This window comes from Anopheles nili, chromosome 3, assembly GCF_943737925.1.
Source record: "Anopheles nili chromosome 3, idAnoNiliSN_F5_01, whole genome shotgun sequence".
Taxonomy (NCBI): Eukaryota; Metazoa; Arthropoda; class Insecta; order Diptera; family Culicidae; genus Anopheles; species Anopheles nili.
Genome location: NC_071292.1, coordinates 68493188 through 68516730, shown reverse-complemented (window position 1 = coordinate 68516730; position 23543 = coordinate 68493188). Strand labels below are relative to the sequence as shown.

The 23543-nt window shown below is 40.8% G+C and overlaps 7 protein-coding genes across 7 annotated transcripts; 3 read left to right on the top strand and 4 right to left on the bottom strand.

Annotated features, from left to right (window-relative positions):
- The first annotated feature begins 2668 nt into the window (after positions 1-2668).
- On the top strand, positions 2669-7935 carry LOC128726897 (CTD nuclear envelope phosphatase 1 homolog). Its single transcript, XM_053820739.1, has 5 exons — positions 2669-2773; positions 6707-6964; positions 7035-7217; positions 7294-7488; positions 7577-7935. Exons 1-4 carry the CDS (start codon positions 2669-2671, stop codon positions 7483-7485), a joined length of 738 nt encoding a protein of 245 aa, XP_053676714.1. The 3' UTR covers positions 7486-7488; positions 7577-7935.
- Positions 7936-11683: 3748 nt separating this feature from the next.
- LOC128726896 (peroxisomal membrane protein PEX14) lies at positions 11684-13041 on the bottom strand. The gene is made up of 4 exons (XM_053820738.1): positions 12895-13041; positions 12430-12753; positions 12033-12256; positions 11684-11957 (listed from the first exon to the last, which is right to left on the bottom strand). The coding sequence occupies exons 1-4, from the start codon at positions 13039-13041 to the stop codon at positions 11759-11761; spliced, it is 894 nt and encodes a 297-aa protein (XP_053676713.1). The 3' UTR covers positions 11684-11758.
- Positions 13042-13707: 666 nt separating this feature from the next.
- LOC128724913 (uncharacterized) lies at positions 13708-14682 on the top strand. The gene is made up of 2 exons (XM_053818634.1): positions 13708-14137; positions 14207-14682. Exons 1-2 carry the CDS (start codon positions 13708-13710, stop codon positions 14680-14682), a joined length of 906 nt encoding a protein of 301 aa, XP_053674609.1.
- A 424-nt stretch (positions 14683-15106) lies between these two features.
- Positions 15107-16791, top strand: LOC128724912 (protein SHQ1 homolog). The gene is made up of 4 exons (XM_053818633.1): positions 15107-15261; positions 15322-15502; positions 15569-16264; positions 16368-16791. The coding sequence occupies exons 1-4, from the start codon at positions 15107-15109 to the stop codon at positions 16590-16592; spliced, it is 1257 nt and encodes a 418-aa protein (XP_053674608.1). The 3' UTR covers positions 16593-16791.
- On the bottom strand, positions 16787-20387 carry LOC128726895 (NFX1-type zinc finger-containing protein 1). The gene is made up of 6 exons (XM_053820737.1): positions 20189-20387; positions 19509-20113; positions 18196-19443; positions 17447-18136; positions 17048-17368; positions 16787-16979 (listed from the first exon to the last, which is right to left on the bottom strand). The coding sequence occupies exons 1-6, from the start codon at positions 20385-20387 to the stop codon at positions 16911-16913; spliced, it is 3132 nt and encodes a 1043-aa protein (XP_053676712.1). The 3' UTR covers positions 16787-16910.
- Positions 20388-21270: 883 nt separating this feature from the next.
- On the bottom strand, positions 21271-22186 carry LOC128726184 (kxDL motif-containing protein CG10681). The gene is made up of 2 exons (XM_053819976.1): positions 22020-22186; positions 21271-21959 (listed from the first exon to the last, which is right to left on the bottom strand). Exons 1-2 carry the CDS (start codon positions 22184-22186, stop codon positions 21371-21373), a joined length of 756 nt encoding a protein of 251 aa, XP_053675951.1. The 3' UTR covers positions 21271-21370.
- Positions 22187-22476: 290 nt separating this feature from the next.
- On the bottom strand, positions 22477-23542 carry LOC128725879 (negative elongation factor E). The gene is made up of 2 exons (XM_053819649.1): positions 23117-23542; positions 22477-23068 (listed from the first exon to the last, which is right to left on the bottom strand). Exons 1-2 carry the CDS (start codon positions 23463-23465, stop codon positions 22578-22580), a joined length of 840 nt encoding a protein of 279 aa, XP_053675624.1. The 5' UTR covers positions 23466-23542; the 3' UTR covers positions 22477-22577.
- Between the last annotated feature and the right edge of the window lies 1 nt (position 23543).

Here is a 23543-nt window from a genome sequence, read left to right as displayed (position 1 = left end):
AATGAGCTGTGGAGTAAAAACACAATTTATTTAAATGCATTATTTAATCTTTTATCATCAACATATCATGTCATATTTGAAAAATTTGTCGAAATTATTTATAATAGTACTATACTACTACGATCTACATGAATTATACTAATCAATGATTATACTAATTAATCGATCTTTATTATCTTTTATGCATTCTATGCCTGATATATTACTACAAGTCTTTTGTCATCAATAAACTAATATATTTTCCATTCTATGTAAAAATACTGGCAAGTGTTTTTCTAAAAGATTATTAATATAAAAAGAATAATTCATTTATTGATAGAGTCAATTACTAACAAGTCAAGCATAAGCGAATAGCTAAAAGAGTGTTAACGGCTATTGTTTTGAACGAACATGGTTTTGAAAAAGTGACTGACGTGTCTTATTTGACGCGTGGTAAGTCAAAGTCGGTGCATGATTGTTTTGGTCGGTGTTTTAAGTGGCAAAGAATCGTATAATTTATGGTGTTATATTGATCAAAATTGCTTTTCCTTGTTGGGAAAATGTACAGAAGTGCAGTGGAAGTGAAATGCCTTCAAATTCATTTGTGTATAGTCGCTGGATTTTGTAAAATCAAGGGCTAGACCACACTTGGCAGAAGAAGAAGAAGAAGACGAAGAGAGCGGTATTCTCTAATCCAATTGAAAAAGACAGCAGCGGCAGTGGCAATAAAACGCCGAGTGAGCGATTTTCGCATTTTATCGTCGTATCCTGCCATCACGCACGTTTCACTGTCTCGTGCGGAGTGTACAAAAGTGAGGTGCGTGTGCGATACAAGCGTTCACTGCTAGTACGTGAAAAATCGTAAATCAGAATGTCCGTGCTAGCTGCGAGCGCCAAGTGGTGAGGAGAAAACTTCGGAATCAAAAGTGCGGCGGCGTGGCCTCACCATCTCCCCGTTCACAGGCTTGCGGAGTGATATTTTCCCGTTGCCAAAGTAATACAGTGGGGGTCGCAGTAACGCAGTGATGTTTCTTCTGGGCTGCTGCGTGTGAGTTCAGTAAAGTACGATGAAGGAAGGCAAACTGGCGTTGGAGAGCACCGCTACTCGTGTGCGATCGATTAAAGATAGTTTGCGGCCAGCCACCTAGACCACGAAGACTTCCTAGCTTGCCATTCCGTACCTGTATGAAGGTCGGCCAATCGTTAACCCTATGACAGAGATTCAGGCACCTGTTTCGGGTCTGAATCCTGCTGTAGCCATGGTGCCGCGTGCCCCTCGGAGCGTCGCCGTGATTATCTGTTATCTTTGGTCCGTCGTTCGTTCGAATAGCGACAGTGGGCGAATATTAAAATTTTGATAATGCCGTGCCAAAACGTCTGAAAAGTGCCAACTTGGAACGGAACCAGCAGACGAGGAGAAATAATTTTCTGTTCTACCTTCGGGTACCCTTACTCCATTCGCTTCTTGGATCCTTTCGGTTCGACGACGTTGGTGGAATCTGCGCCCTGCTCCTATTTCTCCCTGGGTCGCTCTCTTTTCCCTGCTAGGCGGTGGAAGGATGCTTGTACTTGTTTGCTTTTTGGTGCGCATCGGCTCTGTATGCGTGCCCGCCAATGGCGCCACTGGGAGCGTTTGTGTGCGCGCGAGAAAGGAGCAAAGGAGAGCAAGACCAGAGCAGTTTGCGCTATTTTTTTTGTTTTTCCACACAGCCCTACAGAGAGATGAAAATTATTCCCTTCTCTGTGTCTCCCGCTGCGCTTTTCTTCGAACACAAGTCTCTCGTTGCCATATCGATTCTCCGTCGAGAAACAGCAAGCCGGGAAGGACTAGGAGCGGGAAGAAACAAACATTAAAATCGTGCGTGCAAACTTGCCGAAGCAAAGCAGGCATCCTTTTTCAATTTCCAAAACTCCTGCGCCACGAACAGTACTGCACACCTAAGCGTGTTTACCTTACACAAGTTCGTAAGGAGATGGATCAATCCGTTTGAGCGGCTCCTGCTTTATGGTGTTCCTTCCTTTTTACCGACCTGAAGAGTAATGCCACTATCTACGCATTTTCCGTGCATCAATTTACGCCAGCTTGCGTATATCCTAGATGTTGAAATGGGGCCGTCCCGGAATGAAACTTTATTTATTAATCTGCAGCTAGACGCCGACACAAATGATTTTCCCATGGTTGCTAAGGGATAGTTGTTGTGCAAAATAGTGTAATATGATAACTGAAAATTTAAGTGACAAACATGAGTGTTAAAATGAACGTAAACCAATCGTAAAAAACGAAGAACGTAACGCAGGGTGCAAACTTTCTCCCAAGTGTCGTAGTGAGTGCGTGAGTGTGGTTGTGTGTGATGAAGACGCCGGTACCCAAGTGCTAGGACACGCCAAGATTCGCCAGGCGATAGAGATTCTCCAACTGTGCTAGAACACGAGGAGGACGAGGAGAACGAGGAAGTAGAGCAAATACACAACGGAACAGTATTCCCGACACCGTCTTCCACCCAGAACCGGAGCATCGCGAGCCAGTCAATCGACGCACGTGGATACTGAGACAGAAAAGGAGCTCATAAAGGCGTCACCGGTCCCAGCATCAACTCGTACACAGCATAATCGGGGGGCAGAGAAGGCAACAGCATCGTGCGTGCCGCTACCAACCCACTTTATGCACTGACCCTTCGTGGCCCTGAGAATGCCAATGTTGTCTCAATTTCAAATGAACTTTCGCGCGTTTCTCGTTCTGGCGTCGAAGGTATGGACGTTTATCTGCTACATATTCAACCGGCAGGTTCGGGCGGTAAGTGTCCTCAGACAATTATCATTTTAAGTGTATCACATGTTTTCTTCCAATGTCTCTTCTCGTCTTTCACGAACTGCACCTTTCGCAATTTATTACACGCTACTCTTCCATCGCCCAATTGTTGCTCATTATTTTCGAACCGATATTAGCGATAATTATACTTCCAAGATCTGACGCATAAGCGATCAGATCGGTTGTTTTGTAGTCAAAATATTTGTACGATTGCTTACAAATAGCCATGCAATGGTAAAACCCTTTGAACATAGCTTTCTATTTTCGTTGAAATACATCTGTATTGCTTCTTGAGATCGCAAAACATGCACATTGGATGTTGAGCAGTCATATCCAAATATTTGTCGGGATCGTCCCTAAAGCAGGCGATTTGAACACATGTTTGAGAAAAAGAAACATGTTTTATCTTTGGTTGCGTGTTTGGAAGGTAAGGCAGCACATGTGCCAGTTCTGACACGCATATGGAGATCATATGGTTGGCGATTACTTACACCGAGTTTTGTTTGTTACATTCACAAGCCCTTTCAGTGGAAAAGTATTCTAATTCGATCTATGCATGTATGAAGATCATGTTTCATTTTATTCCAGTAAATGCTATGCTCAATAGTATTGAACATAGATTAACCCATCAAAATGTCGTTTACCATTTCCGAACTCTAATCTTAAATAATTTTCCTAAGATTACTCTAAAGCATAGTCGAGTTTTCTCTACCCCAGCTGGCTCAATCATTTTACGTTTGTCCTGATGGCTGAGTATCGCAAAGGGCATCGATCTCTGTTATTGGAAACCAATCTTATCTCGGTGCACTTATCGCGTGCCACAACACCCAACCTCACTTGTTAGCCCTACAGCCAACATGGCCAATTGTGCCAAAAAGACCTACTGCGATAAGAAGAAAACAGCGTGTCATGCTGACTAATAGTCAAACGCACAAACACGTGCTTCTGAACCATTCCCGATGCTGAACTTGATAACTTCATGTTGTCAATCGACCGTCCGCGTAAAGCGGATCCTTGCGGCACGACGCGTTCCCAAATGAATTGGTCCATCGGGAACTCGGCGTTGAGCTTGATAAATGATAAACTAAAATTCTGTTCGTGCACGCGGGTTTTGGTCCTTGGGTGGGAGAATGATAGCGTGCCAAAAGCAGGCCGCAAAATCCAACCTGACGTATTCCAAATTAAATTTGCCTTTTTCGACGTTTCTCTATTGCGGACCGCGCCATCGGGTGTGAATGATCGTCGGTGGCAGCCATGATTAGTCTTTCTTTTCCCGTATCGAAATGGTTGCCCTCGAGCAGCTCAACACGCGTTTCCGGTGCATTGCAAATCGGGTCAGGCGTCGATTGCTGATTAGCCCACAACCCAGTGGGCTAATGAGCAATTAAACGATTGGTTCGTTCCTGTTTTCCACCAATAGCGGTGTTCTGATCGATATGAAGAAGCAAAAAAAAAGCGTTGCTCTCGTTAAATGGCGTTACCTTTCGGTGTCTGATAACAGTGGGGGCGTTGCTATACGATGGCTGAAATTCACGAATATTTATTCGATCAAGTGGATGTGTTTTCTTAAAATCCACAGCAAATGCGGAGCACGAGATCTGCGGTCGGTGTACGTTAGTCACGCAACCACGTATTGGTAACCAATCGATTAATAATGCGAACCAAAGCCACAGGTGGAATCAATTAAGGATCGCAATGAAAACCGATCGCTGCCTTTCAATTGCGCTTTTCTTCACCCTGCCATCAGCCGAGAGGTCACAACCAATTGCACAACTGGCTAACCCCCCAACAGCAGGCCAGTACACCTCGGCGCTCGCGCGTTAACGCGTTTATCAGCGTATGAGAGAGTGAGAGAGAGAAAATGACCAACGGCGGGCAGCGAGCCGTGACCACAACCCCCGGGTAGCCGGTCACACTCAACACGCGGGCATGGGTAATTGAGCAGCACGTGCGCGTCTCGTCCTTCCCCCATCATCTCGTCTTGCCCTTCCCAACCCAAGACGAGTTTGCTGCTCGTTTTGACCTCCCCTGCGTGTCCCCGCTGGGTGACAGGTTGCTGCAAATCTAGCGTATAAACAAACCGTTCGAACCGCCTTGCACCTAAGCGCGTCTTCCGTTCGTTGCTTTGCACCACGTTTCGCTGACCACGTCCATTCATGCTCTCGGAGCCGCCGGCCTGTGCAGGTCGAAGGCGAAAGGTTCAACACACCAGACGGTGTTTTTTTTTTTCATTCATGCACACCGAATGATTGGGCCTATTAGTTGCGAGTAGTGCAATTCCAACGCGAGGATCCAACGTTAATTGTAATTGGGAATATCGAATAATTGCAATGCTTCTTTGTTGATCTTAGATTAGGTTTTTGATTAGAAAATATGCTGAACGGGGCAATTCGAACAATTTACGTACGATTTTTTTGCTAGGTGTTTTAAAATGCTTCTTTTTTGTCGTGACTTTATGAAATGATATTTCATTTTCTTAATTTTCTTCAATATTTCCAGTCTGAAAATGGATTGGCTATGAAACATACTGTTATCGAAAATGACGATTTCAATTTACATAACCTGTTTCTAGATATCCGATGATATCCGATGGAATACTGACCATGTGCCACGTTCTTACGGCGTACGAGAGTTCTTTAAAACGAAGACAGAAAAACGTTCTTATGCCGTTTGCGAAATGACATTTTTGCCAGTCTGCGAACTTGGTTCATTCATTCATCCATGTATTACGATCCAAATGTGCTCTAATTTTAGCCCATCCTTTGGCTGCTAAAGCCCCTGAAAATGCCTCCCGGTGCTTTTCCTCGGTCAGTCGATATATTTTTATTCACACCCATTCCTACTGTTCGAGCTCTGGCACGTTCGGCGTATTTTTTTTAGGCCACCGTCCTAAAAGTGTAACTGTGCAATCGCGAAGACGGCATCGAGACATAAACAATAGCTCGTGTGATTGAGCTCTGTCAAGTTTTGATGATCGTAACCCACTCGCTCCAGCATGCGCGAAGCTATATAAAATTATGACGATACTTTCAAGGGAGGTGTAGTCAAGACGATCTCAAATTGTTTACACTACACCTCCTTTTATCGAATGTCCCATTAAGGACTTCAAGGGCTGCTACTAAATATGGACCCTAGAGGTTCTTTTGTCAGGCTAGAACTCGAAACTGCTGTTAGCTTCGAACATGGGCTCTCCTCATGGGCTTTCAGATTGAATCAAGTCCTTGTCGTGGCAGATGAAAGTGAGGATGTTGGAAGATATTTGGATTCGTAGAAGATGATGGAATCAGATATCAGAAGAAACTGTCACTAGATACTCCAGAGGAGTTTAGGGATAGTAGAAAAAAAAACTATGTAAAACCAACCTGTTTCTGAATGACATTTTATATGACATATTGTGATAGGATAGCATATTTTACAACATGCCAAGGCTTTTAAACGATCCAATTTAAGCGTCACCATCAACGTAAATTTGCACAATGCGGCACACTATCATGCAAAAAAATACCTGTCCACATGCACGGGCACACATTGGCCTTGCTTTACGTTCGTTCTGCACACCACCCCGTAATGCACTTCACTACGCCGACGTGTGCTGTAATTTAATGCTACCTTATATTCTTTCGTCCTTTCTTTCTCTTTCCCTTATCGTTTTGCAATGCTGATATGGCGCGCCTTTTATACGCTTGCTTGTTGTGCGTTTCGACGTCACCACGCGACGTGCGGCATCGACGACAACTTATACTATCGCTCGTTGTCGCCAATATTTGAATGAAATATAAAACAACCAACTCACGAACCGCTCTGACACCTTTTGCGCCAACATGCGTGTTCGCCTCTCTCACTGGCAATCGCCTTTTCACCACCGCGAAATGATACGCTTCTATGATTTTTTCTTCAACGATAACTCAACTGCCTTAGTTTGTACAGCATCAACCGGTGAAATACCAGCTATTTCCCCTATCGCCGGTCTCGCGGCACCGGCTGAGTATGGTCCAGCGGAAAACGTTGGTCCTGGATTTGGACGAAACGCTCATACACTCACACCATGACGCAATGCCGCGCAACACCGTCAAACCGGGCACACCGCACGACTTCACGGTCAAGGTGACGATCGACCGGCACCCGGTGCGCTTCTTCGTCCACAAGCGACCCCACGTCGACTACTTCCTGGACATCGTAAGTGACGCATGCTCCGCTAGCGTGTCATGTCTATTAGTTCTATAGCCGATATTCCTTTCTTGCGCAGGTTTCCCAGTGGTACGATGTGGTCGTCTTCACCGCCAGCATGGAGATCTACGGAGCCGCCGTAGCCGACAAGCTAGACAATGGACGAAACATCCTGCGACGGCGCTACTACCGACAGCACTGTACGCCCGATTTCGGCTCGTACACCAAGGACCTGTCCGCGATATGTAGCGATCTCAATAGAGTATGGGCATCGGCTGTTGTAACTACCGTCTTGGCTCTAGTGTTCATTCGCTCTTTGCCTTTGATGTTCGTTTTAGATTTTGATCATCGACAACTCACCGGGTGCATACCGATGCTTTCCCAACAACGCAATACCGATCAAATCGTGGTTTTCCGATCCGATGGATATTTGCCTGCTGTCACTGTTACCACTCCTGGATGCGCTGAGGTTTACGAACGACGTCAGGTCGGTACTATCGCGCAATTTACACCTCCACCGTTTGTGGTAGCAGGTGAGTACCGAACCGAAGGACTTCTTGGTCAGGGAGAGAGCTAAATATCCAACCCACCAATTGGCGCTGCTTTTCTTTGCCATTGCAGAATTTAAATAACATTTTACGGTGCGCTGTGAGACTTCTAAAATCTTACAAATATTTTTTTATTTTATTCTAAACTTATGATTACTTACTACTAGTGAGGGAATTATTGTGAATTTTGCATTGAACGGTTTGAAGTAAATCGTTACAGTCCTACGGTGGCAGATATTGCTGAAGTATAGTGAATCCGCTGACGTCTCGGGGCTGTTGAGATTCGTCGGCTTAAATGGCAACCGACAGACAGCTACCAGGCATCACGTAACACGCCGATCGTCAAACCACGGTTTTTGAAATCATAAACGGAGGACATCGAATAGGCGAAACCCTCCAGTAGCTTGTTAGGAACGAACTGTAGCCAGCAGAATGGCCAACTGTTTTGAGGCTCCTGTTATGCGCACGTGTCAGGGTTTTGTTGGAATGATACTTCAGTTAAAATTGTGGTACTGCTATCATCTTCCTTTCTTACGTACACCTACCGTTCAAAAGAGCACACAGTGACACGAGATATTGGCAGATCAGAGAGATACAACTAAAGGTTTTCCGTGCATATGGCAGTGTGGGGTGAAGCCGAAATCAATTGTTAATTATTTAACTTGGCTTTGTCGATGAACACCGGAATGGAAATGGTGAGGGTTGGTCGTTTTCGGAACGGAACCGATCTACTATCGGCTGATGATGGTTCCTTCGTTTTGTGTTTGTTAGTTTTTTGATTTTGGATAACATTGTGTACAGAGTAGTATGTAGTTATTTTCATTCACGTTCAATACGATTGTGTACGAGGCTTTACGTTCAGCTGCAACTACTAGAATAAATCATTTTCTTTCGTGTTCCTACGAATCAAAAAACGTTACAGGTTTTCGGTAAAATGCCGCTAATAGATGTGACCAGAACGTCATTTATGTTCAATATTATTCATATTTTCGGCTCGAAGAGATGTGTGATTTTGCTCTAATCCATTACATTCGATATTTGTAAAGGATTTTATGAATATACATGCGAAAAATAACCTTCCTAGCTGTATGATTTCATTGGAGTGTAGATACGAAATGACACTCAACGAAATCATCGCCCACACCCTATCGAATGGTGGGTTCTTTTCAGAATCAAAATGTACCCATGAACACCTCAGATTTCTGACTATCCATTTTGACCTTTCGTATTTGAACAGGTCGACTAACAAAAAGCAAACATTCTGAATGATCATCGATCTTAAATTTTAATCGTGATTCGGGAAAGATGAAATTGCTTCCATCACCAACCAGATGATAACCTTTTTCCTGATTGTTATCATCGTATTTAACGGTGTACGTATTGAGCATCATCAGTTCAGGTACCAAAACAGCTTCTTGTGAAGAGAATGATTTCGGCTCGATACATAGAAACCTCAGTCGCCATAGCGTGGCAATATAAATACCGACCCACATTTAGATCGGTTCTAAGGAAAAATAAAATGTCTATCGAATGGTCGAGCAGGCTTAGGATTTAGAATTGAACACAATTGCAAGGAAATATGCTCTACTATCAGCTATTGACCGTCGGTATCGATGGGTTCGCGAAATAGCTAAGTTCTTCTTGCTCAATCAACCTCAGCAATGTCCTGCGAACAGGAATTAATTATTTTTTGTGCATAGATTGTATTATCCGGTATTAGCCTCGCAAACGATGAGTTTCATTATGCGATCATTAGTCAGTATATGGTTTTTATACGAGTTCGTTTCTTTCATCATGTTCGTTTATTTATTTTTTAATTCTTATCATTTATGAGTTACATGCTCTTTCAATGATATATAAACAGGAGTAACTGATTTGAAATATTAGCTGAGTTTATTTTCTCTTTCATCGAACTGTTGTTTGGTTATGTCTAGAACAGAGAATTATTTTCATTTTCTGGGAATTATAATGTTGTTGAAACAGAGGACAAGGAATAAGTTTATATAAAAGACATCGATCAACACATTATGGAAGAGCTACCCAATTACTTACATCGCATGATAAGACCACGTGAAACGGGAGGAAAACAAATCTAAACTACGTATAAGTGAACAACACGGTACAAACTGAAGTAAGCAAAAAAAATATCATGACGCAAATTTGTAATGCTGCTAGGTGATGATGCTGCAAATTCTACTGTATTGTAGTGGGGTTAAGTAGAGGATAAAAAACTCAATGCGCAATCCAAAGAGACCATGCGACGGAAACCCTTGGAAGAAGGTGAAGCAAATGAAAAATACAACGATCGCGTTAATGCGAGATAAGTATTGTGTGAACATACCAATTCATCGCCAGTTAGCCACCTAAAGTTGCAGGAATGAAATAACATTTTCGTGCAAGATTGGTTGGTTCAACTAGAGCATTACTGCGGTGGGTTGCGGATGTTTGTTCACGAATCGTCGATATTTAGTCTTCGGCTCATTTTTCGAAGAACTCATCGCATTAGAACGATGTGTTTCAGATGAGCAATGGACCGGAGCTTGCGATAATAGCAGGTTGTACGGCCACAAGTGAAAAGCCACTTTGGTTTTCCATTCAATATTGTGTTTGTCAGTAGCTCACAACAGCTGCCAACACAATCTTATTGAAATCTAGTGGCTCGTTTTATTACTGGACTTTACCAGAACAAATGATAAAACCAACCGTCGACATAAACAAAACTACAAATTACATCAAAGCATAACGTAAACCGTGCGAGTGAAGTTTCGTTGCCGCACGAAACGTATTCCAAATACGCGACTAATTTAAGGAATGGACACGGATCATTAAGTAAAGGAGGTGTACGCATTAGCTATACTTCATAAACCATACAGTAAGCGAGCAATGAAAAGCATGCTGAAATCGCTACGTTGAACAACAAGTGTGCAAGTCAGTGTACTGCTTACTGAATGATGCCGAAACGATATAGGAGCTAAAGAGAGGAAAAGTAGAGATTGAAATGTAAATAGTACTTGTTAGCAAGATCGGCATTTGGACAAAAAGCAAACTTGTAATGCAACACGATGCTAACAAGAGCAACAAGAACGACAACACAACGCAACGTAAGAGATTAAATGGACACTCACATAACGTGGCGGCAAGAAAGTGTATGAAAAAAAGAAACAATAGTCGGTAATGAAAAGGCGTACGTTGAGATTTTTTTATTTTGTAAATGAAAATATTGAGAATTTGAACAAGGCTGATAATGAATTTGTTTTACATGTTCCATTCAACTCGTTCGTCTTATAAGTTCTATGTCTCGAAGACATAAAAATATCCAGCGTTAATGGTAGAATTTGTTTCTTTATTACTCGTTTGACCACGTTTGGGGAATTGTTTCCCTATAAATCAACAAAATCGTGCTAAATGAATACATGGAATCAAGATATACAGCGTTTATTCCTCTACTAGGTACATCCTGCTATAAACCCCTTTCTTATACCCATTCCCACAACATGACAAAAGGGAAATATTTACCTTACACCATTCGACCGATAAAGCTAGCTTAATCGCAAATTAAAATACCGATGTCCCTTTTTTACTTTTTGGTTAATAATGGAAAACATGCTCTATCAATCAACAAGTACCCGTTTTCCGTTCACTTTTAGTTGACTGAATTTCATTTTCAACAAAGCTGTAATGAAAATTATTTCGGTCCTGGCTTCTCACCCGTTGAACAAACGAAGCTAAAGAAATAGCGTTTGTACAAGAAAACAAAAATTATACAATAAATAAAAGAACAACATTAATACAGCGAACAAAGTTGTAGCCGGTTGTTCCGAATGGCACCGGCGGTTTCGAAATAATTTTTCCTCCTATCAAACTGCTCGAATGATGCTTGTTGGACGTAGCAATAACATCTTCACTCTTCTACTGCGTAATCGGGAATAAGCAAGTCGCCCCGGTCCGGCTTATCTGCTGTACTACATTATTTCCTGGGTTTATGTCTTCTGTCATAAATGCTTGGGAAACCCCAGGTGAATGTGATGGCGCTTTTTAAAAGTACCGATTTGCACGTAATGCAATTGACCGCTCGGTATGTATTGGATCGAATCTGGTTCTCATCCTAGAGCTACTAGCTAGTTACGATCTGCAAAATAATGAAGGAAGAGGATATATGATGTATCGTTATTACGGCGGAGTGTGGCAATGCTCGCGTTGCATGGCCGATATATTCTGAATTTAAGCATAATAATTTCACAATATACTCCGTGCATTACATAATTTCCAGACTGCTGTCACTGTTCTTCAGTACGACATCATTTTCGCTCGAGCCCGATCCGGATCCGGTATCGTTGTCATCGTGTTTATCGTGCTCGCCTTCGCTGCTAGTCGGCTGGTGCTGCTGGGAACGTAATTGCCACGCTGGAATCGACGGTGGAACGACGGGAAGGTTTGGCGCGGCAAATTGTTTCCTAGCGTTATGTAAAAAAACGATCGGTGCATAAATTCCACTTTTTGCATTTCCACTTACTCATGCTACTAGTTACCTGTTCAACAGTAGTCCTTTGATTGAATCGAGATCACCCTTAAAATTGGTCAATTCTTTGACGGTCGTGTTGGATTGATTTACCTGGTTCAGTTCTTCCTTGATCTTGCCTAACTCCGCACTCAACGTATCAATCTTTGCCGTCATCGTTTGATTAAGGTCGGTTAGCTGTTCAGTGATGCTTTTCTTTTTCTTACTGCGGAATACCAGAGGCTCTATGAATTTCTGAAATTTATAATCAGAGCGCATAGTGAGATGTCAGCGTAGTTTTATTGGCTGGAGAACAGAAATCAAACCGACCAAAAACTATGAATTCACACTATATTCACTTAATCGATTATAAATGTGTCTTAAACTTCCTTTTTCGTTATCAATGTTTATCAATATTGTCTATATACCTTATAAAACATGTATACTCCGTACATTAGTCCACTCAGCAGAGCTGCCGAACTAAGCATGTCCTTTATGCGGGTGAGGAAGTTTTGTCGAGGTTGCATTTGATACCCGGACTTGGCGTAATTTGCTGCACTCGATTCCACCCCCATACTGATGACAGTCTGCGTCGGCATGGAGCTAGGTTCACCGGTAAATACACCGGCTCGCTCGCATGCAATCTGTATTTCATCCTCCGAAAGGCCCTTAGACCGAAGGAAGGCTTGTTTCTTGTTAATGGCACTACGAATTACATTCGGGTTGTTCAGGAACTTAATAGCGGTAACGATCTAACTCGGTAAGGTAAGAAAAAAAAAGACGAAAATGGATCGTTCAAGTCAGGACAATTATAGCCACTCTTTGGACACACTGCATAAGGGCGACCTTTGGTCTCTTTTGCATTGAGTCCATGCAGTATCAATTATACATACCAAATGTTCCCGCGGAGGCAATGTTGGAGCAGCAGTGGAAGATTCAGACGTAGTAGGATCGGCGGTCGTTGTTACGGTGGCCATTGCAGATAGTACACCGGGTTGCGCGGGAGGTGATTCCGCGCTTTCCTTGCATCCCTCGCTCATGTTAATTTCCACCGAGAGGTTAATCTTGGCTGATGTCAAACACTAAACTTACTGATAAAGGAAGAGGTATTTCAACACGAACTCCTGAGACAAGCACTGGGTTTGCTTATCGCTCGATGTTTGTCTCTAACTCTCAAAACGAGCACGCCGTAGAAACTTGATTGATTTGGTCGATTTCGTTTCCTGTGCAACCCTTTTACAAACCATCCACACTAAATATCGCTTACAAGTAGGCAGCTAATACAGACTCGTTGTTTAAGCAAAAAGCTTTAAAATTTACTTTGTAAAGGAGCCCTGGCCGGATTATTAAATCAGAAAACTCACCATAAATTATTGTTTTCATTGTTTTTTTACATGACAGCTTTTCTCATTGTCAGCCGTAGTAAAAAAAATCTGTCAGCAATGTCATTAGTAAAATATCCAACATTTTCAAATAAATTCAATTTAGTTTTTCTTAAAACGTTTTGGTTCTGAACTTTAAAAAGTAAAAGCCTAAATTGTTGCCTAAAATAACGATTTGTGCTCTTGAGAAAAAGTAGTATTAACGAAAATTACGATATTACAAACATTCGGTATATGTTACACCCTGCTTCTTCTCGTCACTACTAACATTGTCATTCGGCTTATGATTTCAAGAAAAGCGCGTGTTTAGTTTCAGTGAGTAAAATGAACGGGCTTTTACAACCATCATTAGCTTTTTTCAAAAGTTTGGGCTGGCGTGGAAAGCTATTAGCTACATTTGGAGTAATAGTCTCAACGGATGTAATTTACGAGTTGTGGCTATTACTTCGAGATGTGGTTCATCGGAAAAAAAGCCAGATGCGCTTTTGTGAAGTGCATTTTATGAACAGACGAAAAATTGCAAACCCTTCTCCGAGTTCACTGGCGTTGAAATTCGAGCATACCAACCGGCTCGTTAGCTATATTGACCGAGCTGAGAAATCAATATATCTGTCCATGTATATATTTACGATCAAAGAGGTTTGCGAAGCAGTTATACGAGCAAAGAATGAGCGATCGGTAACAGTTAGAGTAGTCTCCTGTGAATCGATGGTATACAACGAAGGATCGCAACTTCGCAATTTGATTGACGCAGGTAAAGATGTCCAGATATTTTTCCACAGCTAAAAATTGTTGCTATATGTTTGCTTCATTTTCTTTGTAGACATTATTGTTCGGTATAAGCTCAATAGTGAAAACCTCATGCACCACAAGTTTTGTCTGCTAGACACTGACTGGTGGTGTGCAAACTGTTTGATGGCATTCCATTGTGCTCAATACGGAGAACCTGCAAATATGCAATTCTCCACTTTTGACAAGGCTGTTATAAGCGATAAACCTGGATTATACCGTTTATTTGGAAGCTCGTGCACTCGTTGCGATTCTAGCAAAAGAAAATTATCAACCCGGCAAAGATCAGGATCCAATCCGTTACCAAAAGGTGGCATTTTGATTACGGGATCCAGCAATTGGACGATGGCAGCTCTAAGCTTGCACTGGGACAACATGATATTAACATCGTTTCCAGAAATGGTTAATCCGTTTAGCGTAGAGTTTCAGCGAATTTGGTATGAAATGAATGATATTTTAGTCAGTTCGCAGCTGCCGGTTCCAACTTATAAAAAAGACGATGCGAAATGAATTGTACCAACCTTTTGCGATGCTATTATCAGTTTGAAATGATTTAGATAGGAAGAATTAATGAGCCTTGCATTAGATAACGCAGATTGTTTATAACTAAGTTAATGGCCATAATTGAATTTATCAATTCCTATCTAAAAAACTGTAAATATAAAACAACACTCGCTTAAATAATATTGATAGTTGTATTACGAACAAATGTACATTTCGGAGAAGTGATCTAGTAGAAATAAAAAAAATAAAGTTTTTTTATTGTAATAATAATGTTTTATGAGAAAATCGCTTGTTTTAGTATTTGTCTTCCACGCGATTGTAGAACGCAGATGATTTAAAAATACCCAACATTCAGCACAAGTAAATAAACAAACAAATAATCAACACGTTCAAAACCCTATCCCGCGTGTTTCACTAGTAAATTTAAATAATGGAAAATAAGTTAAAATTTAGTGTATTTAGCGAACCAAATTGTATTGTTGTGGAGCTTGAAGTGCCGGAATTGGATTTGGAGCATGAAAGTGAGCTGGTGTTGAACGTTTTTCCTACCGAGTGTACCTTTATAACTGCACCATACCATGCAAGGTATGAGACAAAAATGATACAATTATTGCCAAAATCAAATTCCTTATAATATTGTTATAGGATACCACTGCAGCATAATGCTAAACCAGGAAAAATATTTCCGCACAAAATAGATTATGACAAAAGCATTATCACATTTAGAGCAGCATTAAATTATGCGGTTGAATCTGAAAAGGATTGCCAAAATAGCTCGACCTTTCCGTATGGTTTCCATCAACTCTATAGTGGTCCGCTTTCTTTGGTAAGCTTGTTCTTTGTTTTTTTAAGATACGTCGATTGATTTCCTGATGTAATGGTGAATTTTCAGGATACAAGCGAGGACGTAAAAGTTCTGAATCATCCAGATTTACATTCATTTGTGGACCGATGTAAAATGAAGGAAAATGCCGAAGATCAAGATTTTTTGTGTGAGCATTATGGAATGGATTATATACAGTATGATATCGACAAACTAGGTATAAATTTAGAAAGTTCACCTGTTGGTTGTAAACTTTCTGATGAACAGAGCTATCGAATTCGCGTGATTATGGAGGAAAAGAAGCGTCAGAGCAGTACCTACACATCTATTGAAGACCATAGCGTATTGCTGCTTGGATTGTTGGATATTCTTCTGGCTGTAGGATATGATCGTTTGACGAACAGCAATGAACTTAATGAAGCAAACTCATACATTAACATTCATCGTATATCCGGCACACTGTCGTTCTTTGTAGAATTTGAAAACGTAGAGCAAATGCTTCGATCGTTTTACCGTAGATCCTGCGTTTATCCTTACTATAGGCATAAAGAAATATCGAAGGCGTGTGTAGAAACGATGATTAAACGACTATCCTTAGAAAATAATCAAGAATGGATACAGCAACAGCTGATGCATGCATACGATGCATTCAAAACTACCGATTGTGACATACTAAACCATTATTTTATCAAAGATTATATTCGCTACGTAGCTCTGGGTCTACACAATGAACTTTTAATGGAGTATATAGATGAAATAGAAAAGGTAAAACATTTATCATTTTACAATATAAGCAAAAGGATTGTTCTGAAGCTAAATATATGAACTTATTGTGTAATAATATGAACCACCATTATTGCAACACTAGGTGCTTCCCAAAGTTCATCAACAGCGTCTTGGTTTCAACGAAGAGGTAGTTATACAAAAATTACTCAACGAAATTATGGCGCAAGAGGATTCGGATGTCACCGATTCGGATGATTACGACTCCACGGAGGATGAAAGCGACGAAGAAGTTGACGAATGCGAAAATGCGACAAATGCGAATGAAAATGTTCTGGAAAAGTTAATGAATTTAAATCTTTCAGGGTAAGCCGTATTCCGGAAATATATGCAAACTTGTTTGGATCCAAAAACAGCAGCATGGATTACATCTCGTTGTCTATACTAGATTTTTGTGCAAAATATTATGAAACGAAGATGAAAACGCTTGCTTTTCATATACAATCCTCTACAAATTATTTCCTCTACAATGGCGCGGTCCGAAAAAGCAACAACGTAAGATTTTTGTACACGAATACAATCAATCAAATAAGGAATATGGATACTCTATTTGAAATGAAATTTTCTCATGTGCATACACATCGGAAAGAAAATCCAGTCATCCAGTTGTACCATGACGAAGTTAGGTTTAAGGAGCCACACAGATACATTGTCTATCTGATATGGAAAATGCTTCTAATTCTTCCGGATGACTTACCTGAAAGTAAAGCATACATTAAGTTATAACGTGGCCATGGCGTTTATGAAACGCTTAAAAAGCCATACCTCCATAACCTGCCCATGCTTAACACATTGTAGGGGTAACGAGTCACCGATGGAATTCTGTTCCCGTAGTTTACGGTCAATAGCCGCCCAAGTTTTGGAACATTTTGCCAACAGTCGCATGTTACCAACGATGTAGAGCCCTTCTCGTGCCCGAGAAAGTGCCACACAAATACGATTTTTATGTGCAAGAAATCCTATGTTATCTACGTCACTACTAGTACTGCGTACCAACGATAGTAGTATTATTTTGCTTTCCTCGCCCTGATAGTTATCGATAACTGCTACTCGAATACCTTGAAGTGCGGAACGACGTTTCTTTTCCTGTGCATAGCATTGAAAGTTTAACTTAAAAGCAAGCACGCTAATAACGTACAGTTTAAGCGTCTTGACTTAACTTACCAACACCATCTGCTGCATCTGGCCGTTGTAAGCCGTCAGAATAACGATATCTTTAGCAGTGTACACTCCTCCAGTCAACAAATATTCGCACAAAGCTAGCAGAAAACGGCATTCAAACATATTTTTTTTCGATTTTGCATCATTAGATTCATCATCAGTTTGCTTATCCGATGGCTCTCCAGCCGATCCTCCCTCTGGTTGGCGATGAGTTAGGAAAAACAAATTCTGCTTCATCCCAACAACAGATGGATATACCCTAACTGTGTCAGTATCCTCCAGCACAGGATAGATAGTAGGTCGCAAAAGGTTTGCTATCTCGGGACGCATTCGATGCTGTACTGTCAGCGTGGCAACGTTAAAGTTGTTGTTAATCATTCGCTCGAACAAAGACAGATCCATTCGATACCGGTTCGACAGCACGTAGGTGCTCGTCGTTGGTCGTAACTGCTTATGGTCACCGATAAGGATGCATTGCTGAGTGTGGCGCGTCAAGGAGGACACAATATGTGCTTCGAGTACTTCCGCAGCTTCCTCAATTACGACTATTGGTGTGCGAAGAAGTTCGAGCAACGTGCGGTTTCGAGCAGCATACGTTGTTGTCATGGCTACAACACGAATGTTCTGCACTAGCTTCAGAGTACTAAGTTGACTTAGTTCGTTTAGACGATGGGATGCATGCAGCATTTCTTCCTACAAGAAAGAACAAAATACCGTTTTCGTTCTTACGAATGGTTTCTATTGAGACTCACCATACATTGAATAATCGCTTTGCTCATAGCTTTCGATTCATCTTGTTCCTGCTGGCTTTGCTGCAATTGATCGAATCGGTCAACTAGTTTCAAATACTCTTGTTTCGCGTTGTAATAACTTATACGCAAACGCTTATCGATTCCTTCATCCTCCTGCAGCTGTTTCACGTTGTACGCGTCCAGCAGGGGGTGCTTCGATTGACCACCCATCCGGACGATGCTGTTCGTAAAACGTGTCACGCCGCATAAGAACTGATCCAATGCGTGGTTTGTCAGACAGATGAGTAAAATCTGTTCGCTCGTATTGGCAAGCAGTGTCTCTAATATCCGTAATCCAAGGAACGTTTTGCCTGTTCCCGGAGGACCCTGGATCAGAGCGAACTGACTAGTTAGCGCCATTCGGAATGCCTCAAACTGAGAAGACTTTAATCCAACAGCAGCGGCTAATGCAGTAGACGGCCAACTGGTTACTTTTTTTAGATCAAACTCTATTCCACCATAGCTGAAGAGATGGCCATTCCGTCGACACAGATATTCGGGCAAACATGTGCCTGGTAACGTCACATCAACAATATACGATTTTAGTGGGAAATCATCTTCTCGCAAACGCTTTAGCGCATTGAAAGTCTGATGATATGGCTCGAAAAATATTCCACTCTCGATCATCAGTAAAGGGCGATCAAATATTACCATATTCGTGTAACCTGAGTTCAGTTTCCCTTCCGTCTCCGTTTCCTGTTCCAGGCATATAAACTCCACGTAAATGTATCCGTCGAGCAGTTGTGCCGCATCGCGGTTGCTTATGGTCGCTACAATCAGATCGGTCAGTTCCGGTCCACTACTGAACAACACCATCGATCCGCTCATTAATCGTTTAGTGCTCGGTAGCGCAAGCCGCCTATATCTGGCACTGAAGTTCATATATCCACGCTCAGTCGGATCTAAATCTACTAGAACTAACTGATCTTTAGCTGTATGTCGGTTTACCAAACTGGGGAGAAAAAGCTTGACGGGATAGTGAACTCGAAGCTCATCACCAATGAATGATTTTCTTGCTCCATGTTTTTCTACAAACTTACGATACATTTCTATTCCTGTGCGCATTGGGATTAGAAAATCTTCCTTCAATAGATTTAAATGTACTTCCAAATAATGCTCTACGCTCTGGTATTTTCCTTTAACGATATTTTTTTGCAAATCTAATGAAGAGCTTATCTCGGCTCTAAGCTCTCGAATGGTTGGATAAATCTAAAGGACAACAATAATAATATCAATGTATGTTTTTCAGTTTTATGAATAATCGTTATACTTACACTAACTTTTTTGCAAGATCGTTTTTTCGTAACAAATGTTATCAACTCACTGAATACCTCGTTTTGGTTACGCGCGCTATCCGAGGACATCTCTTTTAAATTTTCACAAAAATCTATTACATGCTTTTCAAATGAAACGTGACGTTTAGCCTCGGTGAGAAATTTTAGCATAATATCAATCATTTCCTCTTTGGATACGGTTGGTCTAATAATTTTGTTTTTCGTTTTTTTTCGCTTTCGTTGTTCCGTAGATTGCTGAAAAAACTTTTGTAGCTGATCCCAAAATTGGGTTTGCGCGAATAGTATTTTGAAAAACTGCTTTACCGTTTCATACATCGGAATCGTCCCGAGTTTTATCATCACCTTCATAATAACTAATTGCAGAGCTTCGCCGTACGTTCTTTTCATTAATGTCGCTACAAATTCGTCTTTTTCCGCGTTAATATCAGCAAACATAGAGACCGTCTCATTTTCAGCTATATTCATCAGTTTCGTCAAAGGAATTGGTTGGATATACTTCCCTGGTGCACTTTTTGGAATATTAAACTTAGATGTGCGAGCAATGTCAGCATTGTTAAACGATTCCACATAATTGCCATCAAAATCTGTAATTTCAAATATATCTGTACTATAATATGCAGATAGGCAGAAAAATGCCATCGCTATAAGGGATTTCTTACCGTTTAAAGGAAGTTTTAAATTATTTATCATTTCCCGTACGGACATGCCGGGCCTGTTGACACCAGTTTGTTCATCATAAGCTTCAATTGTTCCATCATTGTTTTGTTGAGTTCCAACTTTTACAACAAAATCGTTTTCATCTTTGTTGAACCAATCATCGCTATCACTGTCTTCGTCCTGATGAATCAATTTCGACATTTTTTGGCTCCTAAATATTAGGAGCCAGAATTGCTGTATGATTTAATATAGAAGTACTATAATTACGATTCAAAGCACCTAATCTCTTTTGAACGAAACCTCCAAAACACGTTCGAAATGAAGACTGGTTCAGGGTTTTTTGTCACGTATGTGCAGAAGATCTACACGAAGATTCTTTGAATTATAAGCTCTAATAGTTGTATCATTAGTGAGCTCGTTTTACTTCTTATCTAAACCGTTAATAACGTATAAGTCCGCCTTCTACATTGGTGCTGTATTACCCGGCAGTGTGGACACAGTCTATAATATCAGATTTTGAGCATTTCGGTGATCTATTGTTTGGCTGCTGTAGCTTTGGTTTAGCTTTGTTTGGCAATAGATACTCTTAAACCAGCTTATAATGCCTGTGGGGTCTGCCTAAAAAGCCGGGTTCATTGATAAGCAAACGACGATGCATGAATACGAGTGATCCCAGTGTCTACTGCAGCAGCCCTGTTAAGCTGTTGTAAGTAAAGTAAGGAAGAAATGCGGCTTCAGACCACTTCTTACCAGTCTAGCTCCAATACTATGTGATGGAATCCGAGAACACCATAAAACTGAACAACAAGCACAAGATTGTTTACCTCCCAAGATGGTGTTGATTTTCATAGTGACAACTTTATTGTCATTTGCTTTAGGAATGGCAATAATTTTCGACTGATTGCATATTGATACCGTAAACATATCCCTAACATTTGATAATTATAAACAACAATACAAACATTTCTTATAAATTAATTGCAAAAGCTTTTATCTATTTTTTAATATTTGAATTTAAGTTACTTATATATTTCGCTTAGTTTAAACAATAAATTAGATTATGCTAATCCGAAAAAGAAACACATATATAATTCAAAGCTATCTTAATGAATCTAAAATGCCCAAGCAATGATTGAGATCGTTACAATTCCTTCACTCTCATTTGACCATCAAGTATACATGCTTTAACCTGTATCCGAGGTACAATCGGAAGAATCGTTGGAATTGTCGGTGGAGCTGCTCTGCGTCGATCGGAATGAACGACGTTTTTGTTCGCCACTAGAAGTACCGCCTGACTTACGATTCTCCGGACTTTGTTCCATTTTTACGTACCCCACAGTTGAATTTTCCCTGCTGCCACTAGAAAGCGGTTTCTTCCTGTCCTTGACGCTTCCTTCATTTTCATTTTTACTGGATGATGATTTACTTTTGTTACATGATTTTTTAACAGAAGTAGATACCGATGGTGCCTCATCAGGTTGATCCTTTTTCTCGTCCAATGTCTCAGCACGGCTGCCCGTATCAATTTCATCTTCTTCGTCGAAACTGATTGGTTTATTTTTGGCCATCGCCTCTGCAAATGCAGTCGGATATTGGATTCCTATTTTTGTTTTGATTGAACGGATTTTACGAAAAATATAATCCAAATCCTTTTTCATATCATTCAAAAGCTTCGTGTGCTTTTTGAAGTCATCTGTTGCTATTTTTAACCGACTTGCACTAAGCGCATTACAATTGAGAAGCATTTCGTTAGTTTTCTCAAACCGTTGCAACCTGCGAAATTGCTCAGAAAATTAGTTTCAATTCATCAAGTGGAAATTCCTGGTAACATACATTTGCTTCTGCGCCCGTATCATCACTTCTACATCGGTCTGATTGACTAGTCCTGCTAATCCTTGAACAAACACTTCAGGAGCAGTGTAATTCTGAAAACACTCGATACTAAAATCACTTTCTGGTCGTCCTGAATGCATACTGCTACTCATTTCGGAGTTCATCATGTATCTTGTGTAACAATTCAACTTTCTAATGCAGGGATATATAAATGGAACCTCAAAATAACATTAGCAGACCGCCACTATCCTTGAAAACATCAGCTGTGGTTAGATTTTTTTGTAAACAAATCTTTTAGTAACGTCAAAGCGATTTTATTTCGTTCTATATCGCTAAATTTTCTGTACAATTTTCATAGGGCTATTCAAAGATTAATCAACATTATTTATATGAAGACATTTTTCGGTTATTATTACCAGCAGTAGGGAAAAACATATTATTTTCTCTTTCAGATCCGTTTATTTTTTAGCGTTACATATGATCAAAATGTAATGTAATTAGTATGATTATACAATTTTACTTTATTCATTAGACATAAAATAAAAGTATCACGCATTTCTAAAAAATGTCATCATGATCATAACAGACTAATTCACGATTATCTTTATGTTTACCCTTTTGCGATCGGTTTGTAGCGAGTGCAGACCATACGGCAGAAGATCCAGCATCGTTAATAGGATTTATCTGTGGCTGACGACGCGCTAACTGCACTTGCAATTGTATTCCACCTACAGTCTTCGAATGCAGATCGTTTATTGCTTTGTCAGCTGATTCTGTTTTGGAAAATGTAATGAATCCTCGTCCTTTCTCGATTTCCATTGAAATGTTGAGAATTTCTCCAAATTCGCTAAAGTGTTTTTTCAAGAAGTTTTCCGTCACCTTATTACCGGATACGTAAACCGTATTACCAGACCGAGGCTTGTCTTTAGACGTTTCGCCTGATTTTGTTTTATCCACTTGTTCCTCCTTGTCACGATCGTTAGAAAATTGTTGATATAGATTTTGCACCCGGTTGGATTCTTTCTCGACCGGGCTGTTTGGGCTTTCCACTGGTGGGACTGGTGTAGTGTTACTGCTAGTCGGAGCATTAACCGTACCAAGATTTTCATAATCTGTCGATGAGCTGAACGACTGATATTGACCAGCTGGTGACATCTCCGGTTGAGCTCGTTTACGCTCCTGTCCTTTTGGACGCTTGAAAGAAGCTTCTTGTTTTGGTTGCGGTTTCTGGATGGCCTGTATAGCGCCACTTTTGAGCAACTTACGAGCTACTTCCCGAGCGTCTCGTGCATCGGCCGGTCGCTTAGGAAGTAGACTTTTTTCGGGCTCCTGTTTGGGCGCTTTCAATGCTTGAAGTGCTTTTTTCTTTTTCCGTAACTTAGCATACTTGGCCTGCAGCATTAGTTCCTCTTCGGTCAAGTTGGACGGAAAATGAATGTACACCATTGTTCACGTATGCAGTTTCAATTTCTACTACTGTTACCTTACAGTTGCTTCAAAATGTAAGAAAACGAATTATATATG